This window comes from Neopsephotus bourkii, unplaced genomic scaffold (assembly GCF_033783945.1).
Source record: "Neopsephotus bourkii isolate Nb327-2 ecotype Australia unplaced genomic scaffold, CSIRO-AGI_Nbou_v1 NB_663, whole genome shotgun sequence".
NCBI lineage: Eukaryota > Metazoa > Chordata > Aves > Psittaciformes > Psittacidae > Neopsephotus > Neopsephotus bourkii.
The window spans coordinates 2,134,553-2,155,600 of record NW_026901162.1 but is presented as its reverse complement, the minus strand read 5'-3'; the positions used below and the strand labels follow the sequence as shown (position 1 = coordinate 2,155,600).

The window sequence follows — 21,048 nt, the reverse complement described above, 5'->3', positions numbered from 1 at the left end:
GTTCCCAATGGATTGGAGAAGGATTCATTTTCTTTCAGTAATCAGAGAAATAAGCCAGTGCAAGCCTCACAACCTTGGCACACACAGAGAGAATCTTTCTTTTCACATCTCTGTTCTCTCCTAGGAATAATACAGTGGCAGGCACCACTGGACTCAAATCTGAATTGGCCTACAAACTTGTGCCGAAGCTGGCAATCAGCAAGCTCTGTGTGGATTTAACTTCATTACGTTGACATAAGTAAGTGCACAAGCAATATTTCTAGGTAAAAATAACGCCTGTTTTAGCATCCCTTGGAATTTAAGTGAATGCTGCCATCTTTGTTTCTTTTTCAAATTACTGAAATTTAACAGCTGCTATCACTAAGCCACAAGGTTTCTCATTTCAAGTTCTCAAAGAGCTTTGCAAATGTTAGCTGTGCACCTTAGCACATGTGCCCAAGTCTGTGAGGTTCACTGGAATGTTCACTGATAAAGTACAGTCAAACCGTAACAGTATAGAAGAGTTCAGAAAGGGACACGAAGACTATCAAAGTAAAATTAAACCTGAATGAAAAGTTCCAAGGAGATATAATTACAAACATCTGTGCTTTGTATTTGTTTTTCTGACGTGTTTCAGAGGAGAAAAATAGGCATGCTATGCCAATGTTGGAAGTTAATCTACGCTTTAGCAAAACATGCATGAATGCAAGGCTTGCTCACCTTTTTGGTTTTCAGATTGCTGCTGTTAGTACAGTCTTCTTCTGCTTCCACAGGGGCATCTGTTAATTTCCTTTTCTGAAACGTTAGAGTGAGGAAGCTGCTGTGTCAACCACTTTTATGATGTACACACATGGAAGTTTAAATTTTTTGGCTTTATAATGTAATCATAGCACCAAAATAGGACTAGCAATCAACTGAAGAACCTTCAGTAACAGTAGAAGATTTCTCTTTGCAGTTGTCTTCTTTATATGTGAATATACACCATCTCTACAGTATTCAGAAGACATCATTCAATGTCATGGGAAGCATTTTCTTCTTCATGGACTTCTGAAGAAAGACTTCTAGAAATCACCTGAATCCCATTTTTTACTTCCATGATTGTGATTTTGGTGTCAGAATCTATTTAGACAACCTTTAGGAAGCAGCTGTTGGAAGTTCATGCCTAACAGCCAGGGAACCTAGGCTCCAGTCCCCATGGTCTGATGGAACAGGACAGCAGCTCCAGTGTTACTGCTATCTGCCAGCACAGGTGGATCATTATCTAGTCTATTATCTGCTTGTGCACAACCTTTAGAAGTAATTAGTTTCTGCAGTTTGGCAGCAGTGAAACACTGACATAGTTCTGCTGACTGCTTCAACACTTGAATCCAACAGTATATTAAGAAGCTTGACTGCATGTGCTGGGTGCTTCTAACTTCAAAAATAATGGAAGTGAATGGTTCTCGGCACTTCACATAATCAGGCAGTAAGAATGAATATTTCTTTCCATAAACTGTGAGCATGTGTTTAGTTTAAAGGTGAAAACTTCCTGGTATGTTTCCAGAAGGGAAAAAAAGTATATAGTATTTTACAACACTATTTTCATTATTATTATATATCTGATATTACTACCATGTTCTTAATATCCTGTGAAATCTAAACTGTGGCCTTCCTAATTCTTGTGCCAAAGAGAGTGATTTTGCAAGCAACTTGGACGGTACCATACATTTTAAGATCCTGTTTTATTCATTTTGTTTATGGTGCTTGCAATCTTTCTCTCTCTCTCTCTCCCCCCTCCCTCTCTGCCTTTGGCACAGAAGCCAGGTCTGCAGCTTAGATTTCTCAGCTGTTAGAACCACATCCAACAGCAGCCTTTTCTTTTGATTTCAATGGGATCTGGATCAGCCTCTCTAGGGGGCTGTTTACTGTGCTATGATTACATTTTCAAATGACAATCTAACGAATAATTACTATTCTTCCCTTTTTGGAATCTGATAAACAAGTTTTTAAAACTTACAACAAAATGGTTGTGTTCCAGCAAAATGTTTGCTGTTTAGCTGTAGCAGAGCCTACATACTCTTTGTAGATGTCTCTCATCATCTGCCAATGGCCAGACTCCCTGTGCTGACACTGGACAGTATGACAATTACAACACAAGATCAATGGCTTACAATTAATACACAGAACATGTAATTTTGGTTTAATCATTAGATCACAGAATCTAGGCTGTACCCTGTTTACTATTACCCAGTACAAGAGAATTTCTTGTAGCTTTTCTGTTAACCTCTGAAGTTTCTAAATCTCTCCTCCCTTAAGAATTTATTTTAACATAATTTCTAAACATGCAATTACTTTACCATAACAGGAAATATATGTTAGACCCTTCTTTATCTACATTAATCCTATACTAGGTCTATCAATACACCTTACTTTCATGAAGAGAAATATCAATGCAAGTGAATAAAAATGGTCTGAAGGAGACTATAGGTTCCAGTGTACAAGCCTGCCTAGCTCCTCTGAGACTCTGAAATAAACACAAGTTTTAATCTCTGAAGTTGCAAAGACTTAAAACACAGAAGCATCACACACACCCTGGTCAGTGCTCTGGATATTAATCAGATCCTCAGCAAGATTTCACTGCCCAACAACCAAACAGTTCTAAGCCTCATTTCCTCTGTAACCAAGCTGCTGAAATAAAGCTATTTTTAAAAATAGATTCTCAGAACTATCCCAATGGTATAAAAGCGATTCATACATAATATGTAATGTACATCACATGTAGTTTAATATAGTTGTTGTAACATGCTTATATGGCTAATGAATATCAGTTGGCTCCTGATGTGCCTTTAATATTTCTTACAATGCATAAAGATAATTCTTAACTGAATCAAAGGGCCAAGTAACTGTGCAGCCAGGACAACTGTCCAACCACATGGAAATAACTTATATCCATTGATATACATTGGAGAACAAATGCTATTAATAACAGTAGGGCCCAATTATTCCTGCATGTGCTAGCTGACATACTGCTTAGCAGAACAGTCACTGAATCAGCCAGAAATGAAGTTATTTTAGACTTTGCTTCAGTAAGTAGCAGGGACATTGCAGGAAAGGTCGGTGTAGTAAGTAATCTAGTTTCAGTAGACATAGGGTGCCTCGGTTTAAATTAAAGAGAAAGGATAATCAAAAGTGGGGTTTTTGATTCTAAAGGGGCACAATTTGCAAACCATATGCCTTACTTCCCTAAGCCAAAGCAAGGGGACTTGATTTCCCCCTTAAGGGAGGCACTTGGAATGTAAGAGAAAATGGAAGTGATTTTGACTCTTTTACTTCAATCCAGGTGAAAAATCTTGGAAAAGCTTCTCAGACTATACTGTATCATAGAATACCAGGTTGGAGGGACTTCAAGGATCATCTGGTCAAACCCTTCTAGGCAAAACATTACCTAGACTAGATACCCAGGCAACCTGTCCTACTGAATCTTAAAAGTATCCAACACTGAAGAATCCATCACTTCCCGGGGAGTTTATTCCAGTGGCTGATTGTTCTCACTACGAAAAACTTTTCTCTTGCATCCAGTCAGATAAGTATCTTGTGCCCATTACCCCCCATCTTTTCCATATGACTCCTTGTAAAAAGGAGTCTCCATCTTCTTTGTAGTCATGCTTTATATATTGGAATATGGCCTTCTATTCTCTAGAAGGCTCTCAGTTCTCTCAGCCTTTCCTCATATAGCAAGCTTCCTAGTCCTTTGATGATACGAATCTTCCCCCTTGCTCATACAGATGCACACATATACTCACACACACCACACCCCAGAAAAAAAAAAAAAAAAAGAAAGGATTTTAGGAGTAAGCAGAATTCTACAATGAATGAGAAAAAAGACTGCCAAAAACCAAAATTTGTTTTACGGGTCAGGTAATATTGGGATTAAGTGAGAACTGCCAAAAAGTCAAGCTGAGTTAGACCTTGGCAAGGAAATTAAAACAAATAGTAGAAGGTTGTTTAGCCACAGAGGCAAAAAGGGAAACAAAAAAGAAAAAGTGAAGCTGCTATACAGTAAGGACTGGATAGATTTTAAAGCTAATCTATGTGTAGCCTCAAAACGGAATAAATCCTTTGCTTCAGTAGATTGTTTTCAGTAGAGATGAAGAGGTTAAACACAAGGGCAGAAAACAGAATAGAAATCACTCTATTCAAGACAGAAGTAAAACTCAATACGCTGACACTGTTGGGAGGCTGCCTCAGAAATCACAAGTCCAGAGCAAAACCTGGCAACTGTTCTATCAAGCAGGGACCATAATGTGGCAGAATAGCCAAACACCCATCTGTACATAAGGAGGAGGAAAAAGTGGTAGTAGGCCTCAGCAGAATGGAGAGAGGGAGAAAAAGTTAAAGAAGGAAGATTAACTGACAATGTAGAATAAATGAAAACTAAACATAGGTAATGCCTACTACCATTTTGTTTCCTTAAAGATAAAATGTTTTCTGGTGACAGAAACGTGAAGGATTGCCAGAGGACTTGACATGGTGGCACTTAAGCAACTGAAATTATAGAAAACAAAGACTGCATAAGAATTTTAAGATAGGTAAGAAACTGGGTAAAAGGGAAATAAAGGCAAATAATGCAGAAAGAGATGGCACTGGATTGGATGGCGATTACTAGCAGAGTGCCACAAGTAATATCTATTCAAAATCTTCATTAATTGTTAAAGATAACAGCATGATTACATTTACTGAATGTACACTATGAGTGCCTAAAGAGCTTTTAACACCATGAAGGAAAAGCCAGAGAACCTTCATGACTAGAAACATTAAAAACAGGCGAAATGCACAGAAGTACAAGGTCACCCACACAGCAGCTAATGGCATGATTTTCTTGTAAATCTGAATGCTGATCAACTGAAAATTGCAGTGGAGAAAAAAAAACCACCTGTGTGTTTTAACCATTTGCAGCAGGATTGTGAGCTATCTAGTATACCACACAGTAATAGAGGCAAATGGGACTCTAAGATGTAATGAGATGAAGTACTTCCAGTTAAGACAAGAAGGGAAGAATGCCATCATATTGTACCAGTAAAGGTTTTATCACAAATAATTACGTATGATTCTGGTCACCTGCTTTGAAACAATTGATTACATCTTGGAATAGGAGTAAAGAAATGTTTCTGCAACAATGAGGGAATAAAAAACCTATCTCACAAACAACCAAGTTTGACTTCACAAAACGAAACTGACGGGATATATGTTTTCCTTTTACGCATTGAGAAAAGATACGTTAGGGAGGGAAAACAGCCGTTTCAATTAAAAAATTAAAAGACAATGCTAGCATGAAAGCTCAAGGGAATAAACTGGCCACGAATAAATTCAAGGTGGAATTTACAGAAAGGTTTCTAAGAATCAGAGGAATGAGGTTATAGAACAGTCTTCCAAGAGAAGTAATGGAAATAAAAAAGTCCTAATGAAACTTAAGACTGAAGAATGGTCAGTGTAGGAGAGATTATCCAACACGGTTTTCTGGAAATCCATGACCCAAGAGATCCCTTTCAGGGTCCTCATAAATTACATATGAAAGAAAGCTATGAAGTCATACTGTCACATTAACCTTAGTAAAACTGAATAAGCAAAACATGTATGAAAAGACTGCTGACCAAAACAAAAGAGAGAGACATAAACTATGTCTTTCTCTTTCCCTCCCCCTTTTTAAACAGGAAAACCAAACAAAATATTTCTTATTAAAAAAAATAAATAAATACATGGTAAGTTTCTTTAGATCAACTTTTCGCAAGGCCAACCTACTTACAGTATTGTACCTAGTGCTTGGCCTAGTGTAGTTCTAATAATAATTCAGAGAAATTAGCTTACAACACAACATATCTGTCAATATCTTAATATTCTCCTACCTTCAAAGGTGGCTCCGCTGCTGGGCTTTTAAGTTCTGGGAGCCTGTAGAACAAAAGATTTTAAGTTATAAATTAAGACAGCTGGACTGAACAACCTAAAGCTTATAATTCCTTCCCCATAAAGTCTGCTTTGGTTATCAGCTACTCACACATGGCATGCATTTGCAAAAAAAAGGAGCTCATGGACTCTATATTAGATAACTAAAACAGAGCCAGGCACCATAATAGAAACATAGGCTCTTTTAAAAGTTCTTAGATCTGGCAAACAAAACAGAACTCCACCTTACTTTTGAAAACCCTGCCTACTAGTAAGATGGTATTGTAAAGCACATAATATCTCTTCCATGAAACAGTTAAGCTATGGGACTTCAAGCTGCAAATTGCACATTTTTCCATAGGCCACTATAACACTATCCTTTGAACAGAGCTGAACTGAGGGACAGGTGCAGGGTCCCAGTGATGCTCCAAGCAAAGGTTGCTGCTGGCAGGGAACACCAGGGTGAGGATGCTGGCTCACCTTACAGATTGAAATATAAACTAACACGGGTTAGATATATGAAGTCAAACCCCAGCAGCACTGAGCAAATAGGGAAAAGGAAAGAAGACTGGGGATGAGGATTCTACCCTTGGCTCTGCTGCTTGTACTTGACAGTTCTGGACAAACTGCTGTAAGTCTTTGGATTTCCTTCCCACTTTGTTTAAAATGAGATACACTGCTCAGGGTTTCATGATACAACTGTAGTAACAGACGTACCAGACTTTTATATCACATCTCTCTTACAGCCCATCATAGGCACAACAGAAAGGCATAATCAACATCTGAAAAAAAACCCACACATTTAAAGCATAGCAAACACAAGCTCATAGTGTTATTCATCGCAACCATGATGAACAAATCCCAGTATTCAACAGCACTGACCAAAGGACATTAATGCACTGCTTATAAAACTAGCAACTAGCTGGAACAATACTTACCTTAAGTATTTTAACAGCTCTTTACTCAGATCTTCAGGAATATATTCTGATATTAACCCATGGGCATAGCGTACATAGTCTTCAGGAACAGGGCAGGGAGTGAAAAGTAGAAGAAAAAGAACATTCACGTTACATAGTCACGTTGCCTTCGCCATGTTGCATGTGCTACCCTAAATCATAAGGTTGAATTAACAGTAAGAGACTTCTAATGGATGCACTGTGACGGTTCTCTGTGTCGAGTAGTTTATGTTATATGACACTAGTAGGTTTATTTAAAAAGTAAAGACTTACTACACTCACTCTGTCAGCACATGTTATTAATATCTGCTGTATGTACTTTACAAAAGCTGTTCGCTTACTGAGCATACTAGATATCATGTATTTTTCTGAAGAAATTAAATTTTAAAAACCTGCAAAAGTAAAAAGCTGACTCAACAGAACACACAATCATTAATTTTAAAGCATCTGGATCTTACAATTATTTGGCAAGGGCTTCGGTACTAAAGTACATTTTCTGGCTTCAACTGAAAACAATTAGATGAGACAATGAGTCTATTTCAAAGTCTTGTACTTAATTTCAGTACTTTACAGAAAATGCCAAGGACTATCTAAACATCACTGGCAAGACGGGATAATTATCTGTGGAAATATGAACTACTAGAAGCTGTTTTCAGTACAGGGCACTCCTGCTATGAACGTTTTTTCTGAGCAACTGGGAAAAAAAAGTGACCCTTTTAAAACATAAAGTCCTAAAACAGATCTTTTCCGGTCACGTTCTGCACAAGTACTGATCACAGGCTGGATCTTTTAAACTTGCTGTTGTTAGCCTGCTAGGAAGTAACAGCACCCATGCATAGGAAGCACTTGCCAGACAAGACATTCAGCCAAAAGCTCACCTCTGAATTTCACCTACAACAGGACAGCTCTATCTGTTCATATGCCTACACACTCGAAGAGTTCAGAAGCATGTGGTAAACTAGCCTCAGGGTGGTGAAGAACTGCTTCTTCTGTGCCAGACAGTTTCCTTTTTTTTTTTTTTTTTTAATACATATAAAAAGCCCAATGCAAACTGTCATTGAAGCAGAAAGAATTAACAAACTGACACCGGTACATGCATGTCAACTATACTGACATCAAAACCTTAGTATTTCCTATCTGCATTTCTACTTCCTCCACTGCTTAGATTTTCATCAAGGATTTATCACTCCCTACACCCACTTTGGGGTCAGGAGAGAACAAGAAATAATGTCAATCCAAGACAGAATTTTACCTCAGCATTTAGTATGTTCAATTTATTGCTTAAGAAAAATATTCCCATCATTTCACTCTTTACATCATGAGACTGAATGGTGAGCCCAAGTCAACTGCTATTATTTTGTACTAAATAAAGAATCCATTCTCTTTACATATCTCCCTTGAAGCAATCTTCACTGACTTCCTCTACCAATAAAAAATACCACTGTCTTCTACAGAGTTTGTGTTCTCACCCTAGTCTTCTTTTGTTATTAACCTCCTGTCAAACATCAGGAATACTTGTGTATCTCCCTTCTTTGTCTTCTGAATGAAATATTCAGGTCTCATATGTTAAACCTCCCCTCCTTCCCCATTAGGACTCATTATATTCTCCGAGATTTTTGCCCTACAATGTCTGCAGATGCTAACTACATACACCCATCTATTTATAAGGTACTGAAATTTTGTAATACCCCTATGAAAGCAATCTCTACAGAAATAAATTGCACTGTCATGGCAGTGAAAGGATCAGACAAGAAAATCAGTCTGATTAAAAATAAGTGCTGAGTAAGGTCCACTTGACTTCCTGTCATTCACCTTGCCACATACAGAGGGGCTGCCCCCAAAACTTACCTACTTTTAACTGCTAGTATTCACTATTTCAGTGCTGCTCTTTAGATTTAAAATCTGAAAAAGGCTTTTAAAAAGACTGTTATATCCAGGTATGGAAAAAACACTGCAGATAATCTAATTACAAATTTCAGAGATAAAGTAATTTAAGCATAGTCAAGATGGCTGCTGTTAGGGTGATTTTCCCTTTCTTTAAAAAAATGGGGGGGGGAAAGGATGAAAAGCTACTGTAAAGTCACTTACAAGTTTTGCAGCTTTGCCCCTTTTTAAAAACCATATATTACAATCTCTGTTCTATAAAACTGTCTAGTTGCCTCTTAAATCCCATTTATGTTGTTTCCTTTGATATCTTTACTTGGTAACTCATTTTCCACTTCGTCAGCAAGTTGCTTTGTTTCTACTTATTCTCCAACAGCATGCAGACTTCTGAATGTCTCTGTAATAAGAAACAACTTTCTTTTGTTCATCTTACTCTAAACTTTTCTCATTTTTCATTAACATTCAAAGATTTTATTCTATTTTCAGGTTTATTTACACCCATATCCCAGTAACATCCAGTACGCTGCCCTCCCCAGGGAAAAGGTGACTAGAAGCAAACAGCATCACTACAGACTTCTGGGTACCAGGATTGTCAACATCAGGGCAATTTAATACACGTATTATTAAAAGGTTTTGCCCTGTATAAGCACACACTTGTGCGTTCTATACATTTGTCACATAAAGTAATGTTCAGAGCAGGAGCTTTTCCTCTGTGACTATGATTTCCTAAGAACCGCTCTCTTTTTGGAGAACCTTATGAAGAGTATTTGAATGCTAATAAAAATAACAATAAAAAAGGACTCTGTTCTAATACAGAGAAACTTACGGGATAGATACTCATATTATTATAAGCATCTGTCCTACTGTTCAAGTCAGTCTCAGTTTAGCGAAACACTTCAGCACATTTCATTGAGCAGAAAGTCTTCTCCTTGAACTTAGAAGCTAAACAAATCCTGGCTGAGACCTACCACTAATTTCAGTGTCACCCAATGAAGACACCAAAGAACTCAGAAAAGTCAACAATTGTTGTTGACACAGTTGACACAGTCACAACATATATGGAATTTTCTGTACAAGGAATAAATTTACTGCAAAGGCCAATTTCAATACATTTGACTAATCATGTTTTATCTCCACCTATGGGATTTCATAAAAATGGAATTCATTACAATGTTTAGTTTTCTTACCTTCTTCAGTATCTGTGTTCTGTTTACTGCTGATAAATGTAGCTGCATATACCTTTTCACCTACGGTTATATTGTTGCTTTTAAGTGCTTTCACTGTTTGACTGACCTATAGGAAACCACAGAATGAAATGTCTGTATCAGTGTTGTTATGCACATGTTAATGCAGTGACAAAGCTCTTGTAATTTTGTTTCAAGCATATAAAACACTCAAGTTATGGGCTGTGGTGAAATTTAATATACATTTGTAATAACTAGCATATGAGCTCAAAGAACTCAAAAAAACTAGTATGTCTTTGAAGATGTTGCCTTGGCAATACAGCACCAGTTTTGGAGCACCCTAAGATGAGCCGAGTTACCCAGAGGCAACAGCCATGACTACACAGGTGAGAAATACACCTGGTTGTAGAACAGAGAATGGCTGAGCTCAGCTGGATTGCAAAGGCAGTCCTGGAGGAAATCAAAGATTAAGGACTTTACGAGGCACTGGATCTAAGAGAGATCTAAGAGAGAGGTAACTGGCAGAAGACATTTTCAACAACACAAACAGGTATCTGCTTAAATGCAAATATTCAGATACTCATTGCAAAGATATCCTATTCCTCATCATTGCAGAAAGGAGACCAGATTTTGTGCTTGCATTAACTAATTTAAGTGAGGAGGTTTCCTTGTATCATGTGATGCATACAATCTTTTTTACAAAATGGCATCATAATAGGGGCACAAGCATGTGCGTAAAAGGAGATTTACGTTCTTTATACCAAAATACAGATCACAATCAAGCTTTGCTATAACACTAGCTTATTTTCTGCATACTGTACAGAACTCCTGGATCAGGGTAAAAGCAACCATACCAGGACCATCCTGAGAGACTCTGCCAAAACTTCATGAGGAAACCCACTTGCAGAACAAAACCAAGGCATTTCTGTCCAGCTTTAATGCATGGCAGAATTTAAAAGCTGCAGTAGTCAAAGCTCTCCTCTAGCTCATCTGTGAGGTGGACAAAGCAAAAGACAAAGCCTCTCACCTTATGCAAAGCCTAACAACAGCGATAAGCTGAATGAGTTTCAGTTGCTTCTTGTGCCTCCCTCCACTCCATGAATCCCTTTTATGCTAGCATGTCAGAAAGAGAAATGTAACAAACTTTCAATTTCTCTAATATCTGATCACATTCACAAGTGCAACAACTTCACTGTTATGACTCTCCTTCCTACACAGGACATAAACCTTGAACTTAGGCACACCACATGGCTCAAAAGCAGATATGGACAAGTTAATAAACATTTTCATTTTAAACTTAAAGCAATTTTTAAAGCAAAAGAGAGACAGAATACCTTCTTCTTCAGCCACTTCAGTGTCTTCTCTTGGCTGTATTTGTGGAATTTCTGGCTGGCAATCTCTGAGAAAACATAAGTAAGGGTAAGAAAGTCATAACTGGTTTGAACTGCATTTTCAATACATTTAAAATCTTTTAAGTTGTAGATACAGCATGAAAGTTAATTTGCAGCTTGCACATGTTTGATATCAGGGCAGTAAATTTCAAAAATATTGGGAATGTGGAAAAATAAACAGACTGGGCTGATATGCACAAGTCTGAACACTTTGACAATTCTTTAATTAGGCCGCAACCAAGCCAAGCAGATGTTTTATTTATTTATGTGTAATCTTGGGCTGCCTGAATTCACTAAGACCCTTCTTGTAGTTTGCCAAACCTTCACTGGCATGTGTCTCCAAACTGGTCATTTTAAGTGCACAGTTCACAATATAAAATGTTGGTTCCACAACAGCTTTTAAAAAAAACAAAACCCAGAAGCCCACAAAACAAAAAACACCACAACATATTATCTTAAATCTACACTTACTGAATTCCAGCACCTAGTAAGGGGCCAGGACAGAGAGCCGGTTAGTGCAGATAAACCATTCACACTTCCAGTGAACTCTTTCCCTATCAGTTCTCCCTTCTCATTTCACAGTGTGACTAAAGCAAAAGTTTTACTTCTATTTTCCTTTTACATAGCTTAATATCATATAAAACAAAAATACAAATCCAAAAACAGTGAAACACACTCCTTGTGGGAGGAAGTACACGATTCATTTATGATTTACTGAGCAATATAAATTAACGATATAGGAATTTCAGAAAGTGTTTCCCCTGTGATGACTAGGGTATCATGAACACTTGCTAGTCACATGTGACTCAGCTATCTGGAGATATGCAAGTTCATGATGCTGAGGTAAAGAAAAAATTACAAAGGCTCATAGAAATTTCAGTATAAAAAAATCAGTATTAATTCACAGAAAGTTTCATTTTAGAAATGGAATAAAATGCCTAATAAGATTTCACAGGAAAGACTCCGTTTCTGTCTTTAACAGGTATTTCAGTAAATTTTAATCTCCTGTATACCGTGTTCCCATAAATACCTAGATCTGTTCCATGTCATTTACTGATCCAATATCATATTTCAATGCTCAGTTCATGAAATTTCCTTCTGCCCTTGCAAACAACAAGGTATTATTTATGATTACTTCATCATTTCTTTCTTTGGCTTTATCTCAGCTCTTTCAAATGGCATTCAAATAACCAACTATTATGCACTCTTTGTGTATGCATGGTAGGGAGTACAGAGAGCTTGAGGAAAGCTGTTTACAAGATAAAGTTTAAAAATATGTCAGCAGTTGTAGAAGATCACAATGCAAAAATTCTTCAGAGCAAAAAGGAAAAGACCGCCAATATACACTCTGATTCATGAAGATGATGAGCTGCAGGTAGAGTAATTAGCTGTGACATTGCTGGCTTCAGCCTTTAGGATTTAGAAGCTTCTAAGTGGCTCTATAAGAAGCAGAAAATGGGGAAGTCACTCTGGATACCCGAACCTGCTTCTCAAAGAGCTAACACAGTTTGGGTCCAAGTACAGTGAGTCTGATTCATGGATTCCTCTCCTACCTAAGGAAGTTTGAGGAAGGGACATTGCTCCAGCCATCATATCATGGAATCATAGAATAGTTAGGGTTGGAAAGGACCTTAAGATCATCAAGTTCCAACCCCCCTGCCGTGGGCAGGGACACCTCGCTCTAAACCATATCACCCAAGGCCTCGTCCAACCTGGCCTTTAACACTGCCAGGGATGGAGCATTCACGACCTCCTTGGGCAACCTATTCCAGTGCCTCACCACCCTAACAGGAAAGAATTTCCTCCTTATAGCCAATCTAAACTTCCCCTGTTTAACTTTTAACCCATTACCCCTTGTCCTATCACTACAGTCCCTAATGAAGAGTCCATCCCCAGCATCCCTAACTCATGCTGAAAAGTAATTCCAGTCCAGATTCCCAGGCAGACTCCCCCACAACAGCATGATTCAGAGTGACTCAGTTAGGCAAAGGAAACATAGAACTGTGAAGCCATTTTCATTAAAACATGTGAAAAATAATTACACTGAACCCTTCAGAGATCACTTTGTTTGAAAATATTTTGTGTGCTTGACAGTTTTGACTATTAAACTCTAGGAACTGACAATATTTGAGACCTCTGAAGAATTAAAGTGAGTTATGAAAGTCACAAACTGCTGACAAAAGGATTCAATATTGGAACGTGGATTTAACATGTGATGCACATTTGGTATTGGTGAGAGTTAGCGACTATGTTTGATAATGTGAGTATATATTGGAAAGCCTTTTGTTCCCTAATGTGTCTGGTGCCTATAAAACTGGTCTGAGACATCTGGAAAGATTGGGTTTGAGAAATACAGATGGAATATAAGTGGTTCTACAATTAAATAATATGTTCATGATCGGGTAATCGCTATGTAGACTTGGAAGTCTCCCTGATGTATTGTTGAGCAAACTGCCTAAAGCACATTTTAACATCCATTTTCTCAGTGTTTTCCATAACGCTGAAATTCATATGGCCCCTTTTTCCCTACCTTCTGGGATTACAAGCTTGGCAATATTACTTAGTTATTCTAATCAGGTAAGTTTTCTTGGCTCTTCATGTTAATCACATCAGACAAGATCACAGTACAGTTTTTGCCTTGCAAAATGAAACAAAGAGTAACATTCTAGAACTGGAATTCATAACCTTTTCTTCAACCTTCTCAACTGCATTTCACACCCGATGTTCAAATTTATTAGCAAACAACCTGCCTCACCCAGATTTAATGAGCTGTAACACACCCTTTCCCCAGCTACCAAACAGGTAACTACGAATTTAATCCAGCAAAATGAATTTTCAGTGCCCTTCAACACTGAGGCCAGGGAAGGTGGACTCTCTGCTAATTCAGTAAGTGTAAACTGCAAGTGCTCTAGGGTAAGAATTTGTTAGACAGATGTTATGTGCCTTAAGATTTAATTAAAAGTGAAACAAATACATTGTTAAGTTCTGCAAACAGAAAAGAGGGGCAGAAAACTCAACACACAAAAGATACTTTTTTTGCCCTAAAACCTTAATCCTTAAACAAGAAAGGCTACAAAGTGGGTAACAGGTCCCAGAGCTAGAAAAGAGTACCTTAAGTCATACTGGTACTTTTTACAGGCAATAAAAGACATAAGAATATGAAACACATAGAAGTGGATTGAACAGAAAGGTGACCAAATTTTACCTTACATTTCAAAACGAAAAACCAGGAAGTGAACATAACTTCCTTAGCAGTTAATATAATTTTCTGGGAAAATGACACAAACTTACAGGTATACATTATTTAAAATACTAATGCAAAAATCAAGCAGTAAAGCATTTTTACTACTGTCTAACAGAATACTGTTTTTCAGGGGATGATCTGATGGATAACAACTGCAAATACAGTTTCAGAATGGATACAGAGGTCAGGCCAAGATACAAGACCTTGTCTACAGCACTTATATATATATTTATGTATTATTTTTTTTACTTTGCTGTTATGAAGGGAATATAAATAAAGCTCAAAGGCAGCAGTGCTGTTTGGATGAAGTGCCCCTTCAGAAAAATAATCCAGACCTTGTCCTATATTCCTGTAGGATTCTTCTTAGTTTGACAGCCAAGAGGATCTGGCATAATTTTTCACCTTCTCAGATGGGTGCACAGATTAGTACTCCTTCTCTCACCCCTAGCTCCTTACAAGTTGTAGGGCACAGCAATTGCCTAAAAGCTTAATAATAGTTATTACTGGAAACACCACTTCATAAGAAGGCAAAAGCGGTTTTGCATTTCAGATGCATCTGTTTCAAGGAAGTCTTTTCTAAAGTCAGACCTTAACCAAAGAAAAAGACTCCTTGCTCCCAGTGATACTGAATGTAACTAAATGTTTTCTGAAGGTTCTTTTGGAAATGCAGGAGTATCACAATAGCACTTAATTCTGACTACCACAGTACCAGCAAGAATGTAGTAAGAGTCTTGCTACCCAGATTTCTTGCTTTCTTGTTAAAGTGACCATTTTCCATGGAAATATGTCCTGCCCTAAAGTTCAAATTGATTTTCTGAGGGAGGCAACTGCCCTGCATTATGATATGCACCATATCATACTGGAAATATTTAAACTTGTGCATCTAAATCTTTCAGGAAAAAAACACAGCACCCCCCTTATCAATGATGTAGATAGAAACAAAGAGGTCTGGTGTTTTACTTCTCAACAAGGTTTTCATTCTTCCATCACCTTTCTCAGCCACTTCCCAATTATCTGTGTGTTACCTAAATATTTCTTCTTATATATATGGAGGGCAGAGTGCTTCAAGAAAACAAATCCCTAATGATTCTGGTTTCCATTCTGTGTACTTCCAACTCCCTGCATAAGGGTCAGGCACCTTAGCTGTTTTGCACTCGGTGGTAAACTCCATGTTCTTAGACTCCTGTATTTCCTTCTGTAGACTTCCCATCTGTGAGTAGGGAAATTTTCATTCCCTATCAGGAAGTCAGCAAGCGTAAGGAGAATGGTCTTTAAAGGACTGAATATAAAAACTGAGCTCTTGCATCTTCCACAGATCTGCCAAGCTGCGAAAATTGCAGTGCTGCTTCCTCTTCCCTAGAAAGCATATACTGTCCTCAAAGACAATAAAAGCCACCATACCAAAGTGTATTCTGGGCAAAGGTTTAGGAACCTATGCACAGAACTGATACTTTGATGATTTTTTCCATTTAGGTTTTCTCTGACACACACACATTCCAATCAAGTTCTCCTTTTCACAGAATCATAGAATAGTTAGGGTTGAAAAGGACCTTAAGATCATCTAGTTCCAATCCCCCTGCCATGGGCAAGGACACCTCACACTAAATCATGCCACCCAAGGCTATGTCCAACCTGGTCTTGAATGCTGCCAGGGATGGAGCATTCACAGGCTCCCTTGGCAACCCATACCAGTGCCTCACCGCCCTCACAGTAAAGAATTTCTTCCTTATATCCAATCTAAACTTCTGTTTAAGTTTGAACCCGTTACCCCTTGTCCTATCACTACAGTCCCTAATGAAGAGTCCCTCCCCAGCATCCCTATAGGCCCCCTTCAGATACTGGAAGGCTGCTATGAGGTCTCCACACAGCCTTCTCTTCTCCAGGCTGAACAGCAACAACTTTCTCAGCCTATCCTCATATGGGAGGTGCTCCAGTCCCCTGATTATTCTCGTGGCCCTCCTCTGGACTTGTTCCACCAGATCCATGTCCTTTTTATGTTGAGGACACCAGAACTGAACACAATACCATAGGTGAGGTCTCACGAGAGGAGAGCAGAGGGGGCAGGATCACCTCCTTCGACCTTCTGGTCACGCTCCTTTTGATGCAGCCCAGGATATGGCTGGCCTTCTGGGATGCGAGTGCACACTGCCGGCTCATGTGCACTTTCTCATCGACCAGCACCCCCAAGTCCTTCAAGTCCTTCTCCACAGGGCAGACGACTAAAAAATTAATTTTTTTTAACTTTAAAAAAAATTAAGTCTCTTTTCTCAGCAACTTTTTCCTACTCATCATTTTAACGCCTTGCAAGAAAGGGAGAAGAAAGCTAACTGGACAATGGTTAACTTCTTCCACACCAGACCATCCAACACTTTGTAAAGAATTGAGAGAGCTGTAAAACTTTCACCAAAAGGCAAAGAAACTTCATAACACATATGTTATGTCAAGAAGAGAACTCTGATCAGTTTACCATTTTTATGACATGAATTGCACAAGTATTGTGCACCAAGACTGCACAAGTATTTTAGTTACATCAGATAATCTGAGATCCACACATTACTATTCACAATACTGCAATGACAATTTCTAAGCTTAAAAGTCTGTTCTTAAAGTACAGCTGCATTCAGCACTCTGGGTGTCTGGTAAAGCAAAACCGAGTATTTAAATCTATCTTGTAATGAAGTGACACTAACAAATGCAGTCTTTTTTAATTTGCCCCAGCCCCTTTTTTTCACCTTTTACTTCTGTTATATGATGTATGTATTGTTTAACATCTGTACACTTCAGCAGCAATGGGCAGTTAGGATAGTCTGCGTCTAGCACAACTTGATCGAGTGGCTGAAACTTTCCTTGTTGCTGAAAATACATCAAAGGGATTATAAAGCGTTATTATAATGTTAAGACACATATACACACTACACTTATATAGAAATACACATGCATGCAATGGCCATGGCATTAAAACGGATTTAAAGAAGATCGTATTTTGAATGGTAACACATGACACAGTCAGAAACTGATTACAAAGCAAGCTATAAATATTTATTTCAAACCAGTAAATACCTGCAAAATGCTGAACTCTTCAATTACTGCACTTAAAAGACCAAATTTCAAACAACACGGGGAGAAACTAATGTGAAGTACAGCGGGATTTTTTGGAAGATGACACAAGACACAGTAGTCAGTGTGTGCCAACAGCATTTTAGATCAAAACCTGTTGGATTAAATCCAGTGTCATAACTTCCATTCAAATTTTGCTTTTCCTTCCATAAAGATAATTCTCAAAGGAGCAGGGCAGCTTCTGGAACACAGTATTAACCTTTCACCTCTGCGAAGTCAATTCCAGTTTGGCCAGAGTATGTATATAAAATGATTTTGGCACAACTTAAATAGCTCCACACATGACAGAATCATCAAACAAATTCTGCCGTTGCCAAACAATGCATAATCATTCAGCACTGTTTGGCACAACTGGCAGCCTTCCCTTTGGAAAGATCCTTTAGCGCATCAGTACAAAGACTCAGTGAGCTCTCCATCCTTAGAGAGTGCGTGGTCTCAGGAGCCAAAGCTGAAGTCATTGTACTGGTCAGCATGAAAAAAAACCCACTTGGGTATACTGCTTTCACTATTAATCCTCTTGCTGGACAGTCAGAGGCTTAATAAAAGTAACCATCCACTGTTAAATCACAATAAAAACAAGCAAAAAACCCCAAACAAACTAACAATAACAACAAAGAAACAAAAACCAAAACACAACAGAAAGTATTCTAAGTTTTTTTCTCCTGAAAAAGGCAAAATAACAATGGCAAAAAGAATATTGTAAGATGCAGAAATAAAGCTGGAATAGACTGTTTCCTATAGATAACTTACCTGCACAAACCTGCTTGTGTCCCAAAACAAGACAGCCACATTTACATTGTGCAGTAGAAGAGAATACTAAGCCAAGAAAACCTGCTGGATAGGAGATGGCTCTGCTCAAAAGACACGTTAAGCAACCCTTTGTCACACTATCAAAACCAAAGAATGGTGCAAAGGATGATCCTAACACACCCAGTGGGTACTTTGACACGCACTAGTTCAAGCCAAGTGACTGTGCTGCATTCAAGTTGGTCCTGCATGAAGTATCTACAACACAATCCTCAAGACTTCACTTTGCTAAAAAACTAAAAGACTAACTTAGGCAGGGCACTGTAGGAATGCATTTGCCCTGATTTAGGATTCAGAACAGCTCTATGGCATTTATCTGGCATCGTGCCCGGCCTAGAAAACCAGAAAAACCTAGAAAACAATGTACCAAGAAAGTAAAGGGCGGTACACAATGCTTCTCAGGTACAGAAACAGTGGCAGTTGCTCTTTATTCAGGCTACCTCAACACCTTACCACACAGACAGAGGGCATTTACTGTTTCCCTAATTTAGAGTTTGGTATAAAGCTTTAAATGGATGCTGAATTTGAAGACAGCAGAGTGCCTAGAGAATGAGCTGAACTATTCCTTGTGAAATGACTTCTTCTGATGGGCCATCCTGAAGAAGGAACAGACTACAAAAAAGCAGAATATATTTGCACATCCTATATCATAAATAATTTAAAAATAATAACAGAACAATAGGTTACTATTACAAATGTGTAGTAGGACTTTATTTCTTCACCATATAAAAATTTTCTCTTGCATTCTCCACTTGCAGTCTAAAGCACAAAACAACAAACAACCTCACAGGAAAAGCTATTAGAGCAAAAAACTCTTAGGATGCATAGAGTGAATTTACTGCTTCTATGAAAAAGAAAAAACCCAAGGATCAACATCTATATTTTACTTTATGTCCTTTTTACCACTCGCAGATTATAAGCAATAAATCAATAATTTTGCCTATGCCTTTTGATAAATTTCAGAAATTTAAGGAGGTTTTGCCATACCCATGATAAATCCAATTAAGCCATTTATCAATTATGCAACTTTCGGACACTTGAGCATCCTGTTGCTGATAACAGCATCTCTACAAACACTGCTTCTGAGAAAGCAGTGTTTCCTTTTAAGTTCAAACTGACACAGAAATGTTTCTTCTTTTTCTCCATAGCATCCAAATTCTTCTTTCTTTTTCCCTTCTTTCCCCAAATGACTCATCTACTGATGCCTAAGAAAGGGCACTGGTTTGTTTTACTCTGATGATACCTCATAATTTAAAATTCAGTAGTTCTGGGATAGGCTCTCACAGAAGGGCAAAAGAGATTCTCTGTTTCTCTTAAAAATGAGATGATCAGAACTTGCTGATATTGGAAGCTGACTCCTGAAATATACTTTACTGACCAAAAAAAACTTCATACAAATAAAAAAAAAAAATTCTAGAGTGGTTATCTCTGCTTTAAATGCAAATTAAATTCCCATTATTACGGAAACCCCTCTTTGTAAAATTAACACAACTTCTGCAGAAGATGAAGACAGAAATAATGTTTTCTCCTAAGAATTCCAGTGCAAAAATAAAGCAGACTTACCTCCTTTTCTGCCTTTATGAGGTAGTAAAGTATCAGAAATAAGGGGTCCATCGGTGTAACAAACAGCAGGCGCCCATCTAAGTGACACATACGTAAGAGTAAGCTTAGTACCAAAAAGCTTAATATATTAACTTTTTTTTTTTTTTAGTGTCTTTTTTCGGGAGTGTGGACAAGAAGAAAAGATTTTGTTGGGTTTTTTTAGTATTCCAGTATTTTAATAAATGGGCAGGAAAACAGTCTGCAATTTTACACTAAAAATACAGAGAGAACTCAATCCTCAACCCTGGCAAACCAAAGCACAAGCTCCACTACAGGTTTGCTGGCTTAAAGCACTCGTTAGTTTTGCCTTTTTCTTGACTATATTAAAACCAGCAGAATTGAAGCTGCCCTCTATTGGGAAATTTGGGTGTAACAGAAACTTGTTTTTAGATACCAGATATATACAGTATAGTATACTCCACCTCAAACTCTGGGCAAGGCAACACTGTGCTGGCTGAAAAGGTAGGCAGGGCAAAAAAGAATTTCAAGAGCTAGTTAAGTTAGATATGCCTCTCATCTGTATGGGGAGAATCTGCATGCAATCTCCTAATAGAAGAAAATAAACTTAAATAAATCAGAAAATATGGCTCAGTATATTGTATTCAAAGTTACACACAGAGGAAGAAGTTGGGTTTCCCACTGCAACAGACACCTCAGCCCATCTGGACCTCACTGTAGGACAACAGCTTAGCCAGGCTTTTTGTATAATTGTGGATAATTGGAAACAATGTAACATCAAGGAAATTCACTAATAAGACCAAATAATTGATGACAATTTGACATTAATTAGCAAACCAAAAGCAAGTAAATGTGTTCTTTTTGTTTGTTTTAAATCACATGATTAAGATAATCAAAGAAAAGTAAATTCTCTTGCAATAGCCCTAAAACTAACAAAAGATGGTAGGAAGAACATGGTCTGGACAAAGCTAACACCTGCATTGCTAATATGATACATTGCATGAGGC

The 21,048-nt window shown here is 37.9% G+C and overlaps 1 protein-coding gene across 4 annotated transcripts in view; it reads right to left on the bottom strand.

The window, feature by feature from the left end:
* Window positions 1-21,048, bottom strand: part of RNASEH2B (ribonuclease H2 subunit B) — a 44,923-nt gene that overhangs the window by 6,011 nt on the left and 17,864 nt on the right. Inside the window, exons 4-10 of one of the 4 annotated variants that reach the window (XM_061353140.1) lie at window positions 20,045-20,121; window positions 17,290-17,410; window positions 11,257-11,321; window positions 9,926-10,031; window positions 6,837-6,915; window positions 5,862-5,904; window positions 700-774 (exon numbers count right to left, since the gene is read on the bottom strand). In XM_061353140.1, the coding sequence (XP_061209124.1) occupies window positions 700-774; window positions 5,862-5,904; window positions 6,837-6,915; window positions 9,926-10,031; window positions 11,257-11,321; window positions 17,290-17,410; window positions 20,045-20,121 (566 nt within the window). The other 3 variants (XM_061353142.1, XM_061353141.1, XM_061353143.1) reach the window with 3 other exon arrangements.